We start from the raw sequence: 24,158 nt of genomic DNA on the forward strand, positions 1-24,158 counted from the left end.
CACCCAACACTGGGGATGAGGCAAAGAAACTCGAGGATTCCCCGTCCCAAACGAGGAATGGGTGCCTTGCCTTGAACCCTCCGGACAGCGAGAATGGGTTAGACTGTCTTGACTATGGGATGGGAATAAGGAGGAGGTGACCTGCCTCAAACCCGCCCCGTTGCCATTCCTATATAATTATTCATTATTAGTGAAATTAATAAAATTGAACGTTAGCTTTTGTAATTATTTTTATTTAATTAAAGTAAATCAAAATTTCATTTAAAAATAAATAATAATAATAATAGTTATTAAAATTACCACAATAATTATTTTTTATAAATCAACATTAAATAAAAATACAATTATTAAAATTTCAATATTAACAATAACTGAATATTTATAATTAATTAATAACAAAATTTTATTATTAAGTGCAACTTTTTTCCCAAAATATCAATTGAAAATAACATTTTTATAAAATAACCAAAATAAGATGGTCTTTTTGGAAAAAAATATCAAAAAAGCTCCCTTGTAGTCGATGCCGATGATTTTGGAATTGAACTTGATATGGCGAAGAAGGTCGAACTCCCGAGCATACAAATCAAAATACTCCATGATCTTATTGCTGTTGGGAAACTCTTCTTTTACGGTAGAAGGCGATGGAAAATATGAGAATTCATAGGTAAGCTTCGGTGTCTTGAGCTTGGTAGTCTCTAAAGTTTGCATCCAAATTCCACTAATTCCTCCCCTGGATTCAAAGACGATCGGACGAAAACCCTACTCCACCGGAAATGCTCTTCACATCCCAGAAAGCAAACCAGCGGCAGTGTCTAAGTCTTCATCTCCAAGGACTCATAGAAGTTCTTTCTTGATATTTTCTCCAAAACTCCAATCTTATTTTAATTATTTTATTTTATTTTTATTAATATTCGGGGCAAAAAGTTGCCCTCATCTTCCAAACCCATAAAATTATTCAATCTTTCATATCTTCCCGTAACATGCACGAGTCCCCGCTAGTTTGTTCATAAGACAGTAGGATGAGATGTGAATATTCATGCAAGTAAAATCCATTTAGAGTTTTTGCACTGTTTGTTGCGGTGTGAAATCGTGTTCCTTTGTGGCTATTCGATTGCATTCCATCATTCAAAAACAAGAGGCATACTGGCGTCTTCCCATAATCCCATTCAATGTACAGACAGTTTAGTTTACGGTCAACCCATTGTACACATTGTGCTTGTATCAGATCTGGGTTTTCTGTCTAATAAATGTCAGCACAGTGTGGACGTTTTCTTTGACTGGCTGTACCCAATGAAATTGGGTTGAGTTGAACGATTATTTTGCCTTGACCCGATACCCGATGTTGTAGGGTTCGGTTCAGGTCTTCGGGGAATGAGACCGAATTTGCTTCTCACATAAGGTGCCTCACACCGATTTCATAGGCATATTCCACTATGTATTAAAAACATCTTTCATACTTATATATTATTATTTACGGGAGATGTTTCTAATGCATAGTAAGATATATGTGAGGCGCCATGTGTGAAGAGCATATCCTAATTATCTGTTGAATGTCTTAAATAGGAATTTAGGATGGGATGAAAGTGAATACCGCCTTTCAATTATTTACACTACATTAACAAACTCCGAATCACTTGCCCACGAGAATTCTGCCTACAACTACCCACAACACATTATCCCGTGAATTGGGAACATCTCCCCCTACATAATATTATATAGGAGGATGAAATGTTTTCCATGTGTAGCTGTAATGTTATGTGGGTAGGCGTGAGCAAAATTTGTGTGGGTAAGGGATCGTTACATTTTCCTTCCTTTCCCTCCTTTTTCTTTCAAACCAAACATAGCCTTGAAAAAAGCCAACCCCAGCCTCAGCCTGCCCAAGTTTTGGGGTGGGGCACTGGGGCAGGTCCGGGTATGACCTTATCGGTAAATGATTAAGGCTGTCAATGGGTGGGGTTGGGCCAATGAACCCAATGGACCCTGAATCAATTGGGTCGGTTCTGGTTCACAGGTTGAAAGTACGGTCAACCTGGCCCATGAGCCATGATCACCCTAATTCCGGATCACTATCAGTGGGATGATTGGGGCGAATTCGTTTTGGATAAATCGGATTTCAAAACAGAAAAGAAAGTCGTAATTAATTAATGGAGTGGCTTTCCAACGAGGTGGGTCAGTGTCAGTTTCTAATATATAGTAAGATGATAATCTTTCTGATTTTGACTTTTAGCATGAACCTTTTTGCCAGCCATGAAAGTTGACCAAGAAACCTGTTTCAAATGTCAACCCAAGTTATCTTATAGCAAGAAATCCTTCCGGACTTTTTTAATTGCAGAACATTGAGTTTAGTTTTGCTTTTGGATTTCTCATGTTTTAAATCTCTGTATCCAGGCTTTTTAACTCTCAGGATCCTAATCTTGTAAGTAGCTGCAATTTAGTTAGCATCGAATTGACAGTCAGAATTTGAACGTCTTCTTTTTCTTTTCTTTCCTAATTAAGAGAAGTGTGTAATAGTAGTTGGAATTTCTGAAATTCAGTTGTTCCACTTCCCCCTCGTCTTTTCTGTTGTTGCTTCTTCAATGTTGTCACGAATTAAGAACTGGGTTTTGGTTAGAAGTGATTCCAATGTTCTTGAATCCGTGGGTTCCAGTTCACGTTCTGGGTTGCCTAATGAACTCTTACTTCCGGAGGAAATTCGTGGGAGGGTTGTTTTGTACGATGTCTTCATTAGCCACAGGGGATCAGATGGGAAAATTTATGCAAGAAAAATCCATGAAAGTTTGAAAAGGTTGGGCGTCAAGAGCTTCTTGGACACAGAGGGGATTCTCAAGGGAGAGAATCTCAGTGCGGTGATAGTCGAAGCAATAAACTCTTGCACTGTGTTTCTGGTTATACTGAGCAAAGGCTTTGCAGAGTCTGCATGGTGTTTGGAGGAGCTGAGGCTTATGCTGAATAAGGTCAAGGAAGAGGGAAACAGTGCAGTATTGCTTCCTGTGTTTTACGGTGTTGAATCAGATGATTTAAGGGACATTAGGCATGGACCTTTTAGCAAGGCTTTCCAGATGCATAAGAAAGGGAAAGAATTCAGTTCAGAGTTGATCAGGAAATGGGAGGAGGCTCTGAAGGAAGTTGCCAATGTTTTGGGCCCAAGGTTGAGTGATTTTGAAGGGTTAGTCTCTTCTCTTATCCATTTTTCTGTGTTCTTCAATTTATCACTGAACTAGGATATGGTATGTAGTTGATTCATGATTGTTATGTGGTTTTATGAAATTTTTAAACAATCTACTAGGTTGTTCTAATTTGGGTCATTATCTACTCTTGTGACTTTGATACATAATCATGTTTTCCGTTTGGGCTTAGGAAAGTTCTATTTAGTTCTTCTTGGAAGTTGTATAAAACAAATTCCATAACACTTTGAAATCTTATATGTTTCTTTTGTTGCATGTGCAGTTTGTTTGTTGTCATTTGACATAGTCTGCATCTAGTTTCCTTGCTAATATCTTCATTTGGTTTGGATTATTACCCTGGAAATTTTTTCAACTTTAGTATGATTAACTTGGATATTCTGGTTATAATTTCTTCATATTATTGTGAAACCTACTGCTGATGCTTCTGTTGGTGTGACTGACTAGGAAAGAGAAGCTTTTGAAATCTGTGGTCAAAGATATTATCAGAAAAGTAAAGAATGTGGACTTAGAGACTCCAAAGTTTCCTGTTGTTGTTGATGAAAGGGTCCATGAATTAGATATTTTGGTAAAAAATGCCAAGTCTCTGAATGCTACTCCTTCCATTGTTGGAATTATTGGGATGACTGGGATCGGAAAAACTACAGTTGCCAAGCAGTATTTCAACATGTTCCAATCATCATTTACTTCTGCATGTTTTATTGATGGTATTAAACAGAAAGCAAGGAGCATTGGGCTTCCAAGCATACAGCAAATGCTTCTAAAAGAACTTGTTTTGCTTGATGTTGACATTCATGATATCCGCTATGGAGTTAAACTTCTTAAAAAACGTCTTCAAGGGGCTGAGGTTCTCTTAGTTCTAGATGATGTAGATGATGTGGTACAACTGCAAGCATTAATGGTGCAGGAGGTTCTAAGTCCTCAAAGTGTTATTTTAATTACTACCACAAACTGTACATTATTGATAGATTTTCCAAATATCTGGCTCTATAGAATAAATAAGTTAGACAGATGCAATAGCAGGAAGCTTCTGCTTATGCATGCAATGAAGAAACCAGAATTGATTCATCCAGAGCTTGATGTCCTGGTTGAACAATATTTAGATATTTGTGATGGAATACCTCTGTCACTCGAAGTGATCGGTAGATCATTGTCAGGTATTAATAGTAAACATTATTGGAAGAATACTTTAGAAAAAGTATCTAACAGGCTACCAGAAGAGATTACAAGGAGATTCATTTTGTTTTTTGAGACCCTTAACCAGGTTGAGAAGGATATGCTTGTTGATATTGCCTGTTTCTTCATGAATGAGTGTTCTCACTTTGCTACCAGCTTCTGGGATGCCTGTGGAATTTCCGGTGCAGATGTGCTCAAAGATCTCATACTAAAAGACGCCATCATATTTGATGGTGGAATCATTTCAATGAATTCACTGATGAAGGTATTTATTCTAAAAGTTGTTGATGAAGAGAACAAAAGGGACAGACAGCATATAAAGCATTGTTGGAAGCCTACAGATGTTCATAAGGCATTGCAGCATATTTATGTATGCTTCAGGATTTCTCAGATCTAGCTATTTATTTATTTCTTTCATCTTTTCATTTTCCCTATGTACTTTGTGTTTATTTTTGGCGAGGATGAATTTCTGAGATTTATAGAAATGCTGGTGGATGCAGGGTTTCACAGACATTGAGTACTTGAATTTGGTAGCAGAGAAAACAGAACTTTCATCTTTGCCAAATTTCAATGATGTCTCTAAATTTACCATGACATCAAACAAGTATGTGAATAACTTTGTCAATGCATGGCCGGCTGAGTGTTTCAACAAAATGGATAAACTGAAATTGCTGTTGCTGGAAAACGATTGCATTAGTGGAGATACAAGAATGTTACCTGAAAGAATTCTTTGGCTCCAGTGGCAATCCTTTCCATATCACTGTCTTCCCTTAGAATTTCCTATTAGCAGCCTGCGGGTTCTTAAATTAGATGGGTCGAGACTGTCATCTTTGTGGGATACAAGTGAACCATCCAAGGTTACTTCTCATAACACTTATTTTTAAATGACTTGTTTGAGTTCATTTCCTGACATGTGACAATTGTTCTGAGTTTTCTTATCTTTTCTCCTTTTTTTCATGTTATGAGAAGGGGTTAATTTGACCTTAATGGTTGCAGCTCCCATTGCAGTTAAGGCACCTCTATCTTGAAGGATGCCCTAATCTTGGATCACTTCCAGCAACTATTGGGAGTTTAATGAACCTACAAACAGTTTTCCTCACAGACTGCAAATCAATTACTTCTCTTCCTGATGAGATCTGCAACTGTCAATCACTATACCGTCTTGAAATGTCAAGGTGCAGCGCCTTGGAGTTTCTTCCCCCAAACATTGGAAACCTTAAGAATTTGAAGATGCTGATTCTGTCTGGTTGTTCAGAGATACAAAGGCTTCCTGAATCTATAGGGGAACTTGTTAATCTGAACTACCTCTTTATGGATGGCTGTCGGAAATTGATTACACTTCCATACTCATTTGCAAACTTAACACAACTCAAACACTTGGATCTTTCTGGATGTAGTCATCTCCATCTGCAACTTACGGCATCCTCAAAAGATGCAGAAGCTATTGATCAACTCTCTGATATTTCTGAAATGAAAGATCTGGAGGAGCTTAAGCTTCAAGTCAATGGCTTCACCAAGCTGCCAGATAGTTGTGGTCAACTCTCATCATTGACTGTTCTGTACTTACAAGGCCCTCATCTAATGGAACTACCCTATTCTTTAGGTGATCTTTTTGCACTAACAGATCTTTGCTTTGACGGTTGTTATAATCTTAAAGGTTTGGTTTATGCCATTGGGGAACTTACAAGACTGAAAAATCTGAATATATCTGCATGTGGGTTGGTAGAGCTACCTGAGGAGATCGGAGAACTATGCAATCTAGAAACATTATGTATAAGGAACTGCAGGAGCCTGACAAAATTACCATCTAGCATCAATCATCTTTCAAGATTGCTAAAACTTGAACTAGAAGGAAACTCTAATCTCCATGTGTCACATGAAAGCTTTCTGAACCTTTCATTGCTCAATAAGCTTGTACTTGGTGCTTGTGTCATCTTAGACTATTGTTTTTCTATGATACCAAATTATCTTTTGTCTTTGACAAATATGAAACTTCAGGGACTTCAGATGTCATTGATAAAATTTCCTGAATATGCACTGCCCAATATTGTATCCCTTTCCATAGTCTCCTGCAACAGTTTAATTGAAGTCACAATCTTACCAAAGCTCAGGGTTCTAGAAATAGTGAGTTGCCTTCAACTTAGGATTGTTTATATTCCTAGAGCAACAATGTGGTTAAGAAATCTCAAACTGAGGCAATGCCCAGAGCTATCAGTGATACAGTCCATTGATATGCTCCAGCATCTTGAAAAGATTGATACAGTGGGCTGTGTGAACTTGAATTATATACAAGGCTTGGAGTTGGTCAGGACACTGAAGGAAATTCATATCTTCATTACATACTGGGGTTTCCATTATCATGGAGATGAGTGGCTGCAGAAACTGCAGGTAAGTTCTTTTTCCTTTCAAGTTTTAGTTCCTCTTCTTACTCCATGTTGATTGCATTCAAGATCTGCAGAAAATCTTACTGCACTAAATTTGATCAGAAAAGTTATTTGAAATATTTATTTATCTATAAGTTATAACACTTTTACATTCAGAAGTTTTGGTGCTTGTAGAATTCTAGTAGTTCCATAATTGAAATCAAGAGACCTAATAGAATCCATTTCTTCTTACTTAATGGTCCAATCTCTTTATTTTTAATTTTATTCATATGCTGTATGACACTCTTTTCTATTGTTATTATTACACCCAAGCCTGCTTACCCAATTGGGCCACTAAATTCAGGGACCACATCCTCATTGAACTTAAGATAAACAAAATCCATGATAGCACTGAAAAGTCTGTCGAACCCCCTAATGAAGGCCAAACGACTGAGGACAGTTAACTAGGCCCTAGTTTCCTACTAGGTTGAAAATTTTACTGTTCTCCCTGTTGCTCTCATTTGTTTTCAGTTCTATAATTTTATTTTTCTTTTCTATGCCTGGTCAATTTTCAGCCTTTGTTGTCATAGGAATTGGTTTTGATCAATTTAAGAACTCATATTAGAAAGTTGTTAGTTTTTTATAAATTTTAAGCTGTAAAGATATTTTTTCATGGACTGATTTTTATGGTCCAAAAATTGTTGGTTTGACTTGATTTTGGTGATACTACATATTGTTTTTTGTAACTAATTATGTAACCTGGATACAGCAAGGGCACTTCTGGATATGGTATCAGATATGAAATTTACACTAAAAATCGAGATACCTGACACAATATAGCACCCTTGTACATGTATCTGGGTTAGGTACCTAACCAAGGGACCACAACCCTGTAATCTTGATGTGATTTGGCAGAGCTTTGGCATTTTATTGTTAGGGTATCAATTGGCTATAAGAACCAAGTCTTTGGAAGTTTTACTCTAATTAGGACTTTCCTATGGTACCTTCCTGGTAACTTCAACTTCCTCTTACAATTAAGAAACAGTTTTGGGGTCTATAAATAAGGAAAGAAGTTGGATTAAAATAAAGTTATGTAAAAGTAAAATGTTCTTGTGTGAGTTTGCTCCAAGTATCATTTCTCTCTCTCTCTCTCTCTCTCTCTCTCTCTCTCTCTCTCTCCCATCCTCTTCTATTGTTCTTCATGATTCTTTTGTACTGTTCCTTTAATCTCTCTCTCTCTCTCACCTCATTCTCTTTCAAGAATTCTTATTACTTATATATGCTATAAAAACCCCAAAACTCCATCCTGGTCATGCAATTATCCGACTTTGATCAATAGAACTCAATTTTATCCTTTGCATGCCTATCCGGTGTCAATTGGTATTGGAGGCTTGGAGCTATGGGTCTTAAACTTTAGGGATCAATGTTAAACTCAACACTAAATATTTTGTCTTAGAATTTGATAGTCTAAAAGTTCCATAGATCAACTAAATACTGCAGTTGTCAGTTTGGAACAATTGTAAGTTCAGAAAGAAAATCATAGAAGCCTGATATATAAGATGTTAAAACTGCCATAAAGATAAACAGAGGCTTCTATGTCCATACTTGTTCCAACTAGAATACATCATTTCTTGTAGCCTAGGGTGGTCTGTTAAATTGCTGCACCTAGGTACGGGTGATAATGGTCTAGGTTGGGCTTCCAGGCCTATAACTGATCATCCCTGCTCCTAGGAAAGCATATCAGCTATGACATCCTTTTCAGGACACAACTCTACAAGTATGAATTTGGCAAGGGAATTAAATTTGGATGCTTTTGACTTTTATGGTGATAAAACCCAGATATTTTTGAAGATTGGATACATGGTATTGAAGGTTACAGTATATGTTAAAGTATGCCTTTCTCTACATTTCATTTTGTATCAATATTTGATAATTTATGTTTTTCACTTAGCAGCTAGGTGTACATAGCCACTAGGCCAAACTGTTTGTGTATGTGTTTGTATTTGTGTTATGAAAGGAAAAAAGAACCTCCTTGTCATGAATTGACTTTTATAAGTAGATAAGTAGATACATGTTCTTGACAGGTTACTAATTATAGAAATGTCTGAAATAACTCGACTTAATTGGACCATTTATATGTTACTTCTTTTTAATGTAGAATTACATATATGCACCTGCTATGCATTTTGCAACCAAGTCAGTTATCAACAAGCATGAGATTTTTAAGAATTTCAAGAAGATGAATCAAACTTCCAACCTTAAGCTCACATTTGAGCTTCCAGAATCAACTGTTCCATATGCATGGGTCATAATTGCCTTCCTTTCCCATGATTCCTATGAAGATATTAAAAATTTGATGATATCACTTCATGATATGAAAAGAAATGCTTCTGGTGAAACGGATGCCCCACTTCAGAGGGAAGGAAGTATAGTTCTATCCCTGGATGATGGCTCCACAACCATGTTGCCGGTGCATGAATACCCTGCTGCTGAAGTTGGTGAGACTTTGCACTTTAGTATATTCAGTGGTAACTTTTGGTTGTGCGAACAACTGAAAAGTGGTCGAGTAATCAACATCTCAAGCAATTCATACCACATCAGCCTTAAATCAGGTTGGGTTCGTATGTTGTCCATAGAAGAGGAGTCAAATATAGAAGCTATTCAAAGAAATTTCTTTGAAGAACTCAGAAAAGATAAGGAGGAAGCATTGAGCATTGTTGCCGAGTGTGAGGACAGTTTCTATTCAACACTTCTAAAGACGAGAATGGAAAACTGTCAAAGAGAGGTCCTTCCACTATTAGTTGATGCAATAGAGGTCCCCGATAGTCTGGACATGAAGATCAATACCCAGTTAATTTCATCCCAGTCTATGGCAGAAATGAAGGACTTTGAAGCTTTAGACATTGCGAATTGCAGAATAATGCGAACCCACATTTTAGTAGAACTACCAATTTGGGTAAGAGTATGGTTCTCAATATCTGTTTCAGATGCAAATAGTTATTTAACTTTAAATCAACTGATCTACTTTTAACAAAGAATGAAATTATTTAACCATATTGACTATCCAATATCCACATTGTTTTGGACTTCTGGCAAAGAACATGTTCAACCAATGTAGGATAAGGTGGGCAGGGTAGTTTCCCCATCCTGAAGGGGATGTAACATTATCAGTGAGCAAATGGGGGTTGCCTGAAGCCATGCTATTCAATTAACGACTTTTATTAAAAAAAATTGAATGTACAGAAAAATGGTGGATGCCATGATTGTCATCTTCCTTGTATAAAACAAGTAGCATGGCATTTTAAGCTTTAACAGACATTGTTGGTCTTTTACAATACCACAGGGCAATAATGTTTATCTGATGACACCAACTCTCTTGTGTTGTTGTGCAGAGTGAATTCATTGCACCAACATATAAAAAAGAACAAGCACTATTCCTTCAAGATTGCAGACCAAGCCTCTCCATTCTTCATTTGGAAATAAGCAAGGCTTGCAGAAGAGTGGTGGAAAATGTTGTCACTGATAGTCATGTCACAATTATTCAGGTGACAATTGGTGAGAACTATGAGATCCCAGGTATCATAAATCACACTTATTTACAAATTCTGAATTCAGAAGAACAAGGAGAGTACAAGGAGAACCCATCTAGAGACTTGCAAGTTGTGTTGTACCACCATGATGATCTGGAGTATATGAAACGGGTAGATGAGGAGATTGAGTTAAGGAAGTATATGGGTCCTCGGATACAGTTCTTTGCAGATGATGACAATGGTGTTGGCATTTTCCTTCCGGATATTTCAAGCAGTGATGATGATAGTGATGACGACGATGGTGGTGGCTCTTATTAGTCTTTCTTCTTCATATTTCAACTTCATTTAAAGGTGTGACAATAGTGTATCATTTTTGGGATACAAGGATGAACAAACTTTGGCTCCCTCAACTTTCTGATTCTCTTATTTTCTGTCAAACCAAGCACAGCCTAAAGCCATTACTTATAGGTAGAGTGGGATGAACTTGCGCCTAGTTCATTCCAGAATGCTTCAGATTATCAATAATAACACCCTAGGTCAGTTAGGTATGCTAGATTTAGGACTTAGTGTGTTTTTGGACTGTAGTTGGCATAGGAAATTAAAATCGTATATTTCCATAATTTTCCCAAAATAAAAATAGATAAAAAATAACAAGTTTTCATTGTTTTCACTTTTCAGATTATGAAAAATAGTGAAAAAATAATATGACAGTAAAAACACATTAATTAGATTGGACCTGTTTCTTTGATAAGATTACTTCAGAGAAATGACCAAATTGGTGTGTGAGCACTAACTTAGATTCTGAAACAACTTGTTTGCCCTTCTTTATGGTCACTAGCAGGGACCTATGCGATGCAAGGAAAAATCTAAAAATTTAATAATTTTATTTTTCATTTAATGTTGATTTATAAAAAATAATTAATGGTAATTGAATATAAACAAAATATTTTTTTAATAAATTTAGTTTTATTAATAATTTGTAGTAATTTTAATAAATTTTATTTTTTAAAATGAATTTTTGATTAATTTTAAAATAAATAAAAATAATTATAAAAGCTAATAGTTTTATTAATTTCACTAATAATTAACAATTATACAGGAATGACAACGGAGTGGGTTCAGGGCAAGGCACCCCATCCCTTTCCCTGCCTCATTGTCAAGACACTCTACCCCATCCCCGCCCTGTCCCCAATGTCACGCAGTTCAGAGCAAGGTAACCACTCCTCAATGTTGGGTGAGTTCAGGGGCAAGGCACCCCATTCCTCATCAAGGATGGAGAATCCTCGAATTTTTCTACCTCGTTCTCAGGATTGGGCGGGTTCAAGTAGAGATTTAAATTGGGTTATGTTGAGTTGGCATGACATGACGTGCATGTGGCCCGCATAAAGTGTTTGTCGTCTCGTGCTGGCCCACGAGGCATCCTAGGTCATGCCTCCCTCTAGGATAATTTGGAGGGTCGGTTTGGCACGACCTATGGCTCGAGCCCGTATGAGCCTGTGCCGTGCCGTGGGTCGGGCTGGTCCATAGGCCAAGCCATGCCACACACCAAGCCAAGCTCAAGGCAAAGCACCCACTCCCCATCCAAGGTTTTTTAAAATTGGACCAGATGGGGAACCGTTCTGGGGTCGAACGGTCTGTCTGTCGAACGGATGATCCACTTTGACAAAAAAATAAAAAATTAGAAAAACAAAAATGGCAAAAAACTGTTGTTCGGGTTGACGGTTCGACTACCCGGGTCAGCGGTTCACTAACCAAATAAACGGTTTTTGGACAAAAAGCGGTTTTGAGGCGAAACGGTGTCCGATTCCCAATTTTTTGGTCTAACCATTTGGTTTGATCAAGTTTTGAGAACACTGTCCCCATCAGCCCAATATTTAATTTGATGATAGAAATGATCAAAAGGATATATTGAGTATCAACCACATGGTAAATTTCTAAAAGTACACTAAATTGTCTTTAATATTGAAAAATGTAATTTTATGAAAAATTTGGAAAATTTATTATACTTGTGTAATTTTGAAAATTTATTCAAATTTATTTAATTTTTTATTAAATAATTTATTTTCTTTTTAAATGGTTTACTTACAGAATTATACAGATTTATCTTATAATTTCTAATATAATCCAACCAATAATTTCCCTTTTCCAATATTATACTAATTTATTTTAATAATTTGTGTAATTATTTGTTCAAATTATAGTTTTCTATAGTCATTATTGCAATGAAAATTACATAATTTTTCAATGGTTTTCCAAAATTTATCAAATGTAATAAATTTTCCTAAAATTTTCAAAATATTCTAATAATTTTCAATAATTATTTAATGCATTTTAAATAAACTTTCAAATCCTTTATATCTTTTAATTTAAAAAATGTTATTTTACGAAAATGTAGTTTTATGAAAAACTAGGGGCAAGTTTATTGAAGGGCCCCAACATTTTCAAAGAGTAATACTTCTCCCTTGAATGATCAATTGGGGATAAGTTTAACATGTATTTCATTTCATAAGTCATACATACAATCAATAGATGAAGGGGGGCATCTATCAATTATTTCACCTTATCTTTAATCCATTAATCAATCATCTGAACCTTTTCTTTGACTAAACCCTTGTCTCAGGAGACATATGTCAAATGTCCAAATGCCATTATAACAAGTCAAAAAAGGGAATAAAGTCAAAAAGAAAAACTAAGTTAGCAAAGTACAATTTTGAAGAAAAAAGAAGAGAAAAAAAACGAGGCAGCTAAGTTAAACATCTATTTTTGATTTCATCCTAACCTCACTTCATCTTTCACTCTAACAAAAAATTCCTAGATAAAAAAAAATGCATGGCTCATGGCATTGAAAGACATGAAAAGAATTTCTCATCTAAGGAGAATAAAGACTAAACAAAAAGCAAAAAAAAAAAATGTGCTAAAAGCCCTATTTGTCAATTAAAGCATCTGAAACCTATGCTAAAAGAATATTTGAATCTCTTATCTTTTGATTCTGAACCTTGTCCTAAGCCACGTTTTGTCTCATCTAATAAGCCCTCGTCGATCTTTGAGAGATTAGCAAGTTGACCTTAGGCATACATTTTTTCGTTGATAATGATAGAGTCAAGTGTAGGCCCCCAGATGAGAAAAAAAAAGAAGAAAAAATAAGTCCGGCTAGGAACACTAAACTAAGGGCAAAAGGGCGATAAAAAACAAAAAAAAAAAAAGAAAAAGAAAAAGAGAATGATATATTTTAAACTTGGGGCAAGCATATCAATGCACAAGAAGTTCGATTCAACAAAGTTGTAAAAATTTAATCTCTAGACGAAGGGGCAACTACCTCTTGCTCAAACATTTTCTCGAAGTGAATTTCAAATTGGAATATAAGATTTCTAAGGCACATATCTCTGAAACCAATAGTGTTGTTATCATCAAATTTGACACCACATTAAGGGTAAACAGACTCTTTTGAATGTCATTATTTTATCGAAAGTAAGCCATGACCATCCACCTAATCCTTGTCAACCTCTTGTCATTTTGACCCCACCCCTAGATAATTCCAATATACGCAATATCTTCCCAATCGGCATCATACACATTATCCTCTGCTCCAGCCTAAATATCTCAAAATGGCCAATCATCACAAGAAAAGAAGAAAAAGGTCCTCACCCATTTACCATGCTTTTTAAAATCATCTAGCTTCTAGATAGTCATATCATTTCTTGCACTATGACATAAAAATCAATGTTTGATCATCAAATCTGTTTAAAAGTCCCTTGTAGCATTAAAAATCTCTTGTGGCATCAAAGTCCCTTGTGGTATTAAAAGTCTCTCATGGCATTAAAAATCCCTTGTGACAGCAAAGCCCTTCGCAGCATTGTCAAAGTTCCTCGCGACATCAAAGTCCCTTGTGACATTAAAGTCTATCGTGGCACTAAAGTCCCTTGTGGCATTAAAGTCCCCTGTGGCATTAAAGCCTTTCGTGGCATCAAAGTCCCTTGCGACATCAAAGTCCCTTGTGGCAAAGAAATTAATATTGTCTCGCATCATGGCATAGCGAAAAGCTCAACAACATCCTTTTTCTTTCATGTAAAGCATCCAAAAATTTGTTTTCACATTATCCAAAAGTTTTCCAAAAAATCCAAAATCATTCAAAAATCTTCCATCTCAACCATCCAAGAATTTTCATACAAATATCATTCATTATCCAAAAATCTTTCATCAAATCCAAAATTTTGACATGAACATAATCCAAAGTTCTTTGCATCATCTATTTGAATTCAAAGGCACCTAAAAATCTTTTTCATAATCCTTCAGTGCAAATTGCTTCATCTAAGTTGTCAAAATCCAAAAGTCATCCAACAGACTTTCATCCAAAACATCCAAAGTTTATAAAATCAATCAAAATCCATCGAAATCTCTCACTTCGTGTGATTTTCTTACGAACATAATCAAATATCCATCGAAATTCATCAACTTATAATCGAAACCTCTCATAATCGATTACCCATTGAAATTCATCAAAATTCATCGAAATCTCTCATAATCAAATACCCATCGGAATTCATCAACTCATAATCGAATACCCATAAAAAAATCATTGAAATCTCTCGCTTCATGTGATTCACCTTTGGACATAATTAAATGCCCATCCAAATTCATTGAAACTTTCACTTCGTGCAATCCGCCTTTGGGTATAATCGAGTACCCATCGAAAAACATCGAAATCTCTTGCTTTGTGTGATTCGCCTTTGGGTATAATCGAGTACCCATCGAAAAACATCGAAATCTCTCGCTTTGTGTGATTCGCCTTTGGGTATAATCAAATACCCATAAAAAAATCATCGAAATCTATTACTTTGTGTGATCCGCCTTCGGGCATAATCGAATACCCATTGAAAATCATCGGAATCTCTTACTTCATGCGATACGCCTTCGAGTATAATCAAATATCCATCCAAATTCATCAAAATCTTTCATTTTGTGCGATCTACCTTCAGGAATAATCGATTACCCATTGAAATCCATCAAAATCTATCACTTTGTGTGGCTTGCCTTCGCTCAAAATCTTGGAATCAATTCACTTGGCATAACCCAAGTAAAAAAAAAATCTCGTGTGAGCTACCTTCGGGTAAATCACTCTTAGAGCATTCCTAAAATCAATTGTGGAGTTCAAAAATCTTTTGCCACTAATGCATGATGTCTAGAAGCACAAAAAGCTTGATAAGTTGTGATTATACCACCTTATCCTGAAACCACCCTTATAAAATCTCAATCGTTACTAGGGGCATTAGACTTACTTTAACATTGTACACCATGAACTGTATAGTATCTGTCACCTGAATTATCGAAGTTTTAATGCGCAAGTAAATCCTATCTAAAGGGATCCTATTACTTATCAGAGTGACAACATGCGCTATAGCAATCATAGGACCTTTGTAAAGTTTTCAAAATGGTTTTCTAAAATGATTTCAACATCAAACATAAAAAATCAAACCCGTAAAAACTGAAAACAAAAAATCAAAATCCATATTAAACTTTCATCAAATATTTTCAAAAATCAAAACTTGTAAAAATTCAAATAAAAAAATGAAAATCAATATTAAATTAGTAAACTTCCATCAAATATTTTAAATAACTGATTTCAAAAATCAAAACCCATAAAAACCAAAAACAAAAATCAAAATCCATATTAAACTTCCATCAAATATTTTCAAAAATCAAAACCTATAAAAAGTCAAAATCCATATTAAATTAGTAAACTTCCATCAAATATTTTAAATATCTGATTTCAAAAATAAGAACTTGTAAAACGCAAAACAAAAATAAAAATCCATCAAATATTTTCAAAAATTAAAACTTGTAAAACTCAGATCAATAATTAAAATCCATAAATCAAGTAACTAATCAAAACCCATAAAAATTTAAATCAAAAGTCAAAGTCCATCAAATATTCAAATCAAACAACCAATTTAAAAAATTAAAATCAAAAGTCAAAATCCATTAAATGTTCAAATCAAATAACCAATTTCAAAAATCAAACCCATAAAAATTTAAATCAAAAGCCAAAGTCCATTTAAATCAAATAACTAAAACCCACAAAAATTCATATATTTAAATCAAATAACTAATTTCAAAAATCAAAACCCGTGAAAATTCAAATCCAAATTCAAAATCCATCAAATATCTAAATAATCAAGACCTATAAAAAATTCAAGTCAAAAACCAAAATATGTTTTAACTTAGTAAAATTCCATTAAACATTTGAATCAATTAACAAATTCAAACTTCATAACATCAACTATCAAAAACCTAAATCCATAAAAAACTCAACAATCTTTTAAATCAGAATTTATAAGCCTTCATCAAATCACAAATTCGAACTTCACAACATATAAAAATCAAATCCTACCTATAAGCATCCAGCAAATAACAAATTTGAAATCCATAAAAAAAAACTTATCCTGCTTCATCCAATACCAAAACCTATCAAATCTTTTGAATCATCAATCACCAATGCATACATAAAAAAAATCAAATATCAACTAATGCTAGCTATTTTTGGGATGACACCACTATGTTTTTCTCGTGTTTGTTTGACAATTGCAATTGCCTTCTAAGGCTTAGGATGGTATAACACCTTCCAAGCAAAGGTTTTGCACTACATCAACTTCAACCTTGACTGAAATTCCAGTAGTGAAATCTCTTCTTCCAAACTCCTGGCCCTCACAAAAATCTTCTTGTGCTTCTCTTTTTTTTATTGTTCAACAATTTGCTACATCCAACAAAGAGGGGTAGTTATTAGCACCCAAATTTTGCTTAGTCCCTTCACCCAACCTCTTAGTACCCTCCTCTTAGACCCCAAAAGCTTGAAAGCACAACCAAATTAACTTAAAAATATTATCCTCAGATTTGGAAAACTATAACTTAGTTACACTTTAGTTTTCATGACTAAACTCCAAAGATCCATCGTTCATCACGCCAACTCTCTTTCTAACGGCCTCAATCTGTGTAATATTCAAACTCCGACTGCTCAAAATCATTAGGAAACAATCAGCTAACAAATCTTAACACAAATCTACGACAGCCAACCGCATAGACATCAAGATTCTATTTTGATGGCCCTGAATGATTACCAAGATGGACCCTATCTTTATTAGATCAGAACCATCTTCACCTTAATCCATGCCTACCCATCAAATTATATCTCAAAATTTCCCCATTTAACCCCCATTAAGCCTAGACCATATTTTAACAAATCTCATTAATTAGAGCTTACCATTTGTGATCCCAATTTCATATGACCAACCAAACATTCTCACTATGTTTGGAAACCCAAATTTTACAACCAAACACCTCTATTTGACCATTGAAAAAGTAAGATTCCATTTTGAACCTTATCGTTGATTGGAAAACCATAAGCTACGACCATGATCTGAACTAAATCAATCAATCTACACCTCTGACCAAATACCCATCACTTTCATCAGATTCGGGACATTTAAGAGTGCGAACCCACCAAATTTCATCCAAAAATTCCCCCATTTGACTATTCATTAAACAAAGATTTTATTTCAGTAAATCTTGTTGATCCAAACTTCTCAGCCATAGATCTCAATCATCTTGACCATAATTTTGTGATCAGGCCTCACAACTGTGCCCAAAGACCAAAAAAAAAATCCTAACATGCCAAATTTCATGACTAAACTCATCCATTTGACAGTTAAACTAGAAAGATACCATTTTGATGCACCAGATTAAATTGCCACATCATCTATCCCAACCTAAAGCCTCAAAATGGCGATGGTTGATGTTAGGCCCATTATTGACTCATTAGAACACTTAGAGCCTAATAGTCCCAAAAAGCCAAAAAAAAAACCCAAGATATCCATACTTAAGGCCAAGAAAAGACAAAATAACATTTTAAAGTTGATCAATTTTATATTTTCTGCCATTGATAGCCCCAAATACGAGACTGCCATGATAAGCATGTCCCAAGCTCCCATTGCATGCACAAAACCCATGAAAACCACTCCAAATCAAAGAAAATGTTACCAAATATGAAAGCTTGATTGGGCATCTATTTATTTGAAAAATCTTTACTTATTTGTGTAAAAAACCTCTACTGAGTCTTAGGCATTGTAGTTGAACAAATTTAGACATGATCCACCTCTCTTCCTATATAAATACTGATATAATTTGAACTCAAAAGTGGAGAAGAAGGAGAAGAGGGAGGAAACCTGAGGGCCCCCAGAGAGAGAGAGAGAGAGAGAGAGAGAGAGAGACAAAGAAAGAAAAAAGCTTTCTCCTAGCCCATATACTTTCTCCTGTTCACCCGAAATTTGGAGGTACTCTGAATCCTAGATTCCAAACTTGCCTCTTCCATTTTCAAGCGGAAATTGTTGCAACCAGAAGCACTCCTTAGCTTAAGAATCCATTTAAACTTCATTTTATCTCATCTCTAACTACTGGAAAACCTTTGACAATGTACATACGAAAGGTATGTATTTTTTAGTTTTTCTGAGTTACTCGAGGTTTAAAAATATTGGAGAACCATTATTTTCAATTCTTTTTTACTGAGAATAGAGGCAAATAGGTGATGGTCTTGGAGAAATCAGTACCTAAGACCCAATGACATCACATCAAAATTGATCTTAAGAGAAGTTGAAAGCATATTCCTCTAGATTTAAGAAATTCATGCAATTATTTATGTTTTTTTTCAAAAGAAATTGGGTTTAAACAACTCCCGTAATGGGTTGGTATAGCAGATTGGAGAGAGGGGTGCCTAATACCTTCCTTCGTCCAATCCTTGGGACCCAAAATCTCTATTGTGTGCTTTCTGCATGGAGAATGGAGTTACTAGCAAATGACTTTAAGTTGAATGTATCAAATTTGAAAATAAAGGCCAATTTCCTCAAAAAAAATGAGTGCGACTCCATCCCTTTGATCCTGGCATGAGCTTTCTAGAACTCACAACTGGATTGCTTAACCCCTTGATACGACAAGCTTACACCCACTGGATTGCTTAAAATTCACCGTCATTTGCGATGAGGGGAAGATTTGTTGCTCAAAAGGGTTTGAATTAACCGGTTGGGTTAAACGGCTTCCTGGAATTTTACAACCATTTCCTTTCCTTTGTTTGGCTAAGGGTTCTGCAACATACCCTTCTGCAAAATCGGCTGCAATTTCTCTGTACTTTACTCTGTGTAAATTTGGGGTCTGGCCTCTGCAACATACCCTTTTGAAAAATCTTTCACAACCCTGCGGTTTTGGGAGATTTTCAAACAAAGGAAACGTAGATTCTGGAATTTCGTTTCTGTCTATATATTTTTCCTGATAACAACAACCTAGCTCTCCGTTCCCCATATTCTGAGGTTGCGGATTTTAGATAGTACCCATTTGAGATCAGAAACTGCCACTTTAGGGCTTTAGGTGAATCATTAATGGAAGATGGTTATGACTTTTTCAACATGGATGGTGGTAGAAGATCAATCAGAAATGAAGGTTTTGAGGAAGAAGATGCTTGGGTGGTTGTGAAAGATAGAAAGGATACCGGTCCTAGGGTTAGAAAACCAAAAGATCAATAATCCTCTGTTTCTAGTCCAACACTAAGGCGGTTTTCCACTGCTTCAAGAATGATACCGAGAGCAGCTAATAATGCCACACACGATGCCAGAGCTCACCAGCAGCAGTAAACACTTGTAAACATTCCTGACTAGTCAAAGACATACAAGAAGAATTCAAAGGGGTTCGGCGGCCATGGCTTCAGCAATGATGGTTCACGGGCTGACGGTGGTAGTTATAGTTACAGTAATGCTTTTATTAATGATGATGGGGAAAGTAATGTTGCGCTAGTGATGATGAAGATGACGATGAGGTGATACCTCCCCATGAAATGGATCGACAAGAAGATGGCGAGGAGTCAGATTTCTTCTTTTTCTTTTTCTGTGTGTGAAGGCGTTGGGAGGACACCCAAGGGAAGAGATCTCAGCAATGTAAGGAATGTTCTCACCAGAACCGGTTTCTTAGAATAGCACACCAACAGCGAAGAAGCCATGATATTCGCTGCGTAAGGGGCGCCACCATTGAAACCTGACCGACCCATTCACAGTAGACCAGCCTCAGCCAGCATAAGTAGGACGTTGTTCAGAGAAAACCTCTCTATGTCAGTCTTCAGCCTCGGTCCCACCTGCTCACCATGTATACCTTGTCAAACTCAAAACTTTAGGAAACAGAACATACCACAATTTCACCGAGTTGGACTACTCCGTGGCTCCGATACCGCCGCCGCTACCACCGTCTTCCGCGGTGAAACACACAATTCACCAGAAAAAGGGATTAAGCATCATCATCACAAGTATTCATCATTTGAGTTTTATTTTGAAATTTGAGGAATAGTGAAGAGCAAATTAGACATTTCATTGTTTTATGTTAACACTAACAGCAATGGCAATTTTTAGAAGCTAAGGGTAGGATAAGACAAAGTAAAGGTATAATTAGTCAATTTCACAAACAATAAGGGTAGTTTAAGAAATTTACCCTAATTTTAAATGTACCATAACAATTTGTAGTTAGCTTCGAAGAACAAGACATGAACAATGAAAAGGAGTTAACTTTTAGATGTAACATAACAACCTGTAGAATTATAGGTCTATAAAGTTGGGGGTAATTTCATCCAAAATTATATGAGATGATGACATGGAATGTCTATTGTGAGTGTTGGAAAAATGACTCACTTGCCACTTGGGCTAGAAATGGAGTCGCCACCCATAAAAAAAGGAAACGGAGGTGATAGGATCTTCGAGAGTGATTTTTAAAATATTTGTTTTAATAGTGACTCCAAAGCCCAAGGCACTGATCCAACTAGTCCGGGTAAGACTCAGATGGGAGAGGGAAGGAATTAGGCACCCCTCTCCTGGGTCCAATAGGTGGGGTCCACATGATATCCCAAATAGTCAAATTAAAACAAGTAATTCATTGACTAACTAAGAGCAATTAATAATCAGTAAAACCAAACTAAAAGCATGAATAAACCAGGAAACCCACCAAGAAAGGTTGCTCGAATGGAATTTGCCTTGATTGAAGTCGAACTTACCGAGAAATCCATTTTTATTTTCATTCATAGAGTAGGCTATTTGATTAAAGTGTAGACAAAGGAAATACAAAGCATGTAGAATACTAATCTCGACGATCGATGAAACAAAATTAGGTGATAGAATGGCGTTTTTCATGAAAGATGATGATCATGAACGGAACGAGACAATAAGATGCAGACAAAAAAAAATGACGCAGTTGAACCTCTAAATAGTCGCCAAAACACACCACATCTTCGAGGAATAACAACATATAGATCAAGATGAGCTATACATAAAAACTGAAATCACAAACTGAAACTACCAATCTGCCATCAATTTCCATTCAATCTTCACACAAAACATAACAGAGTAATCATATGACAACCATATTGTCAGTCATAGGATGGAATGCAATATTGGCGAGAATACTTAAACGAATAGCTAACATTAATGTAGTGAAGAACAGAGCTGGTATACGAGAAAACTACACACTATTTTCTATTTAACCAATCGATAAAAAACAATAGCCTGAGAAGAAACAAAAATAAAATAACATAGGTAGGAGACATGAAAATTTAACACCCTTTAGAGGTTCTACCGGAAATAGTATGATGAAATCTCATCGACGGTTCCGGTAGTTCCCCTACTCACTATTAGACTTTGGTCATTTCATACTATCAAAGTGTACATATAACAAAGAAGGAAGGGAATCAATAGAAGAAAGTAGAAGGTATACTTACTAGGTCCTGGCCTAGACCTGATTGACGTGCAGGGGATGTCTGGGCTCGTCACAATTTCAAGGGAGGTTTCTGAGGAGAACCACGATTGTAACTGGTCTGGGAAGATTTAATGAAGGAGGCTAGGCTTCTCAACTTCTGCTTCATTGAGAATGGGAGTCGAACAAATCAATGAAAGAGAAAGAAAGAGAGAGAGATCAAAGGGGAAAAGTATCGCCGCCTCTGCTCGCCACTCTGTTGCCACTGCCGCTGTTGTGTGTCGAACAAACAATTGATTTTAGGTCATTTCAGCCGATTCAATAGGAGAGTAAGAAGAAGGAGAGGATGAAGAAGATAGAAGGATTGAGGGAGAGAGAGAATGGTCGGAAGTGGGAGATTGTCTCTAGGTTTGTCATTGTTGTTTGTCTATCGAAGAGAAGAAGAGAATGAATAGTTCTTTCTTCAAATTCTTTGGATTAGGGAGAATGAAGATGTTTAGGTTGAATTTATATGGGAGATAGGGGTAATTTCGTAATTTTGGAGAATTTAAGGGGTATTTTTATAATTTCAAAAAAAATTAGTCAAACTGGGTCAAAGGGTGGTCAAACCGTGGTTCTGGATGGATGACTGGGATTTTGGGTAAAAAATGGAGGGTTGAGGTGGGTCTGACACAGAGAGTGGGTTTGTGTGTGTGGGCTAGCAGGATTGACCGAAATGGAATCTTTTTGGATGGAAGGGTAAATGAGGTTATTTTTGGCTGAAATTTTATAGGATGGGGGTTTTTGGACATTTTGAGTTAATTGTGTTAGATAGTGTATGCCCTTAGCTCCAATGAGATTGATGTACATTATGACATTTATTGTAAATGAATAAATTACATATTTGATTCATGTTATAGTGGTGTATTTCTATGTAATACCCTTAAACTAGACAATTATGAGACTTGTGTTAGTTTAGAATGTTCACAACCGTTGGATAAGTTTGGGGAGATTTATCCTGCTAAGGTTGACACTAATGTGCCGCCAAGTATTTGGGTGGCCTGTCTCAGCTGCTAAGGTGAGACCCGAGGTACATGCAGTGTAGGTTTACTTGAAACCCTGAACCAGACAAGATTCCTAATATTGCCCTGGACCTTGGTGATTAGTGGGCAAAACTGGAAAATTACACCTAATCCCTAGACTCGATTATAATACTACACTAGGTGTCGGATTGGACTATCTTTGATACGCCAATCAGTGAGATCCTTAGCGGGGGTCAAAACTTAGGTATGTTGGGACAGTCCGAGAATTCATATGAGTGGGTGATCATAGTGACAGGATCAACCCCTTTATCGGACAAAGGTAATGATAGGGGATGCACTCTCTCTGATGGAAACCAAGATTGCCGGCAACCGATTTCAATCGTTGAAATTTGTTTTTGCAAAATATATTTATATAAAGATATACACATATATTATGGTTTCAAAATGTTTGCAAAAGGTTTTAATTAACAAGATCCATGTGAGTAGAGAGTGCAACACTGTTCCTTGCAGCTAAGGGAGAGGTCCTCTCTTGTCGGACAGTGTTTAATCATTATGGGCTGAGAGGTTAAGTGTAAAACCATTGAGGGTAATACCTGATGGGCTAATCTTGCATCTGCCCATAGTCCCTGGGTTTTTATAAGGTGGCTTGGCACAGAGACCACTTAGTGTAAGTGTTGGGCCAATTAGGAGTCCATGTGATGGGCTTCAGGGGGTTCACTGTCTTTCCATTGAATTTGTCCTGGCCTTGTAACAGAGGCTGGACTGAACCCATGTGGCTGATGTGTAGATCAATGCTTAGGTTCCACGCCATACAAGGAAGCCCATCTAGGCAACATTTTGGAAGGTTAATGAGTACACAAACTTATTGAGCCTAAAGCCCATTTCGAACTGGTTTAGTTGGACTAATTAAAGAGAGAAGTGGATCTAGGATTGAATTAGCAGATAGGATAGGGTCTTACCCTATCCACTCAGAGAGACCAGATCTGAATTTGGATCTAGAAACCTCTTAATGAGGTTAGGAGAGAGTTGATCTAATTTGCAGATAAGATAAGGACTTATCCTTATCACTTAAAGAGAGTCCAGATTCAAATAAGGATTTGAATCAGGAAACTCTTAATG

The 24,158-nt window shown here is 36.2% G+C and overlaps 1 protein-coding gene across 2 annotated transcripts; it reads left to right on the forward strand.

Moving 5' to 3' along the window:
- Positions 1 to 2,076: 2,076 nt before the first annotated feature.
- LOC148879481 (disease resistance protein RUN1-like) lies at positions 2,077 to 10,672 on the forward strand. Of its 2 annotated transcripts, XM_088961019.1 has the most exons (6): positions 2,079 to 3,166; positions 3,630 to 4,728; positions 4,859 to 5,215; positions 5,355 to 6,746; positions 8,880 to 9,677; positions 10,114 to 10,672. In XM_088961019.1, the coding sequence occupies exons 1-6, from the start codon at positions 2,577 to 2,579 to the stop codon at positions 10,567 to 10,569; spliced, it is 4,692 nt and encodes a 1,563-aa protein (XP_088817145.1). In that variant the 5' UTR covers positions 2,079 to 2,576; the 3' UTR covers positions 10,570 to 10,672. The 2 variants fall into 2 exon arrangements, with proteins under 2 accessions (XP_088817146.1, XP_088817145.1); XM_088961020.1 differs by lacking the exon at positions 8,880 to 9,677 and having other exon boundaries at positions 2,077 to 3,166.
- Positions 10,673 to 24,158: the final 13,486 nt, after the last annotated feature.

Source organism: Nelumbo lutea, chromosome 1 (genome assembly GCF_056320005.1).
Source record: "Nelumbo lutea isolate HS-2025 chromosome 1, American lotus-T2T, whole genome shotgun sequence".
In the NCBI taxonomy this organism is placed as follows: domain Eukaryota; kingdom Viridiplantae; phylum Streptophyta; class Magnoliopsida; order Proteales; family Nelumbonaceae; genus Nelumbo; species Nelumbo lutea.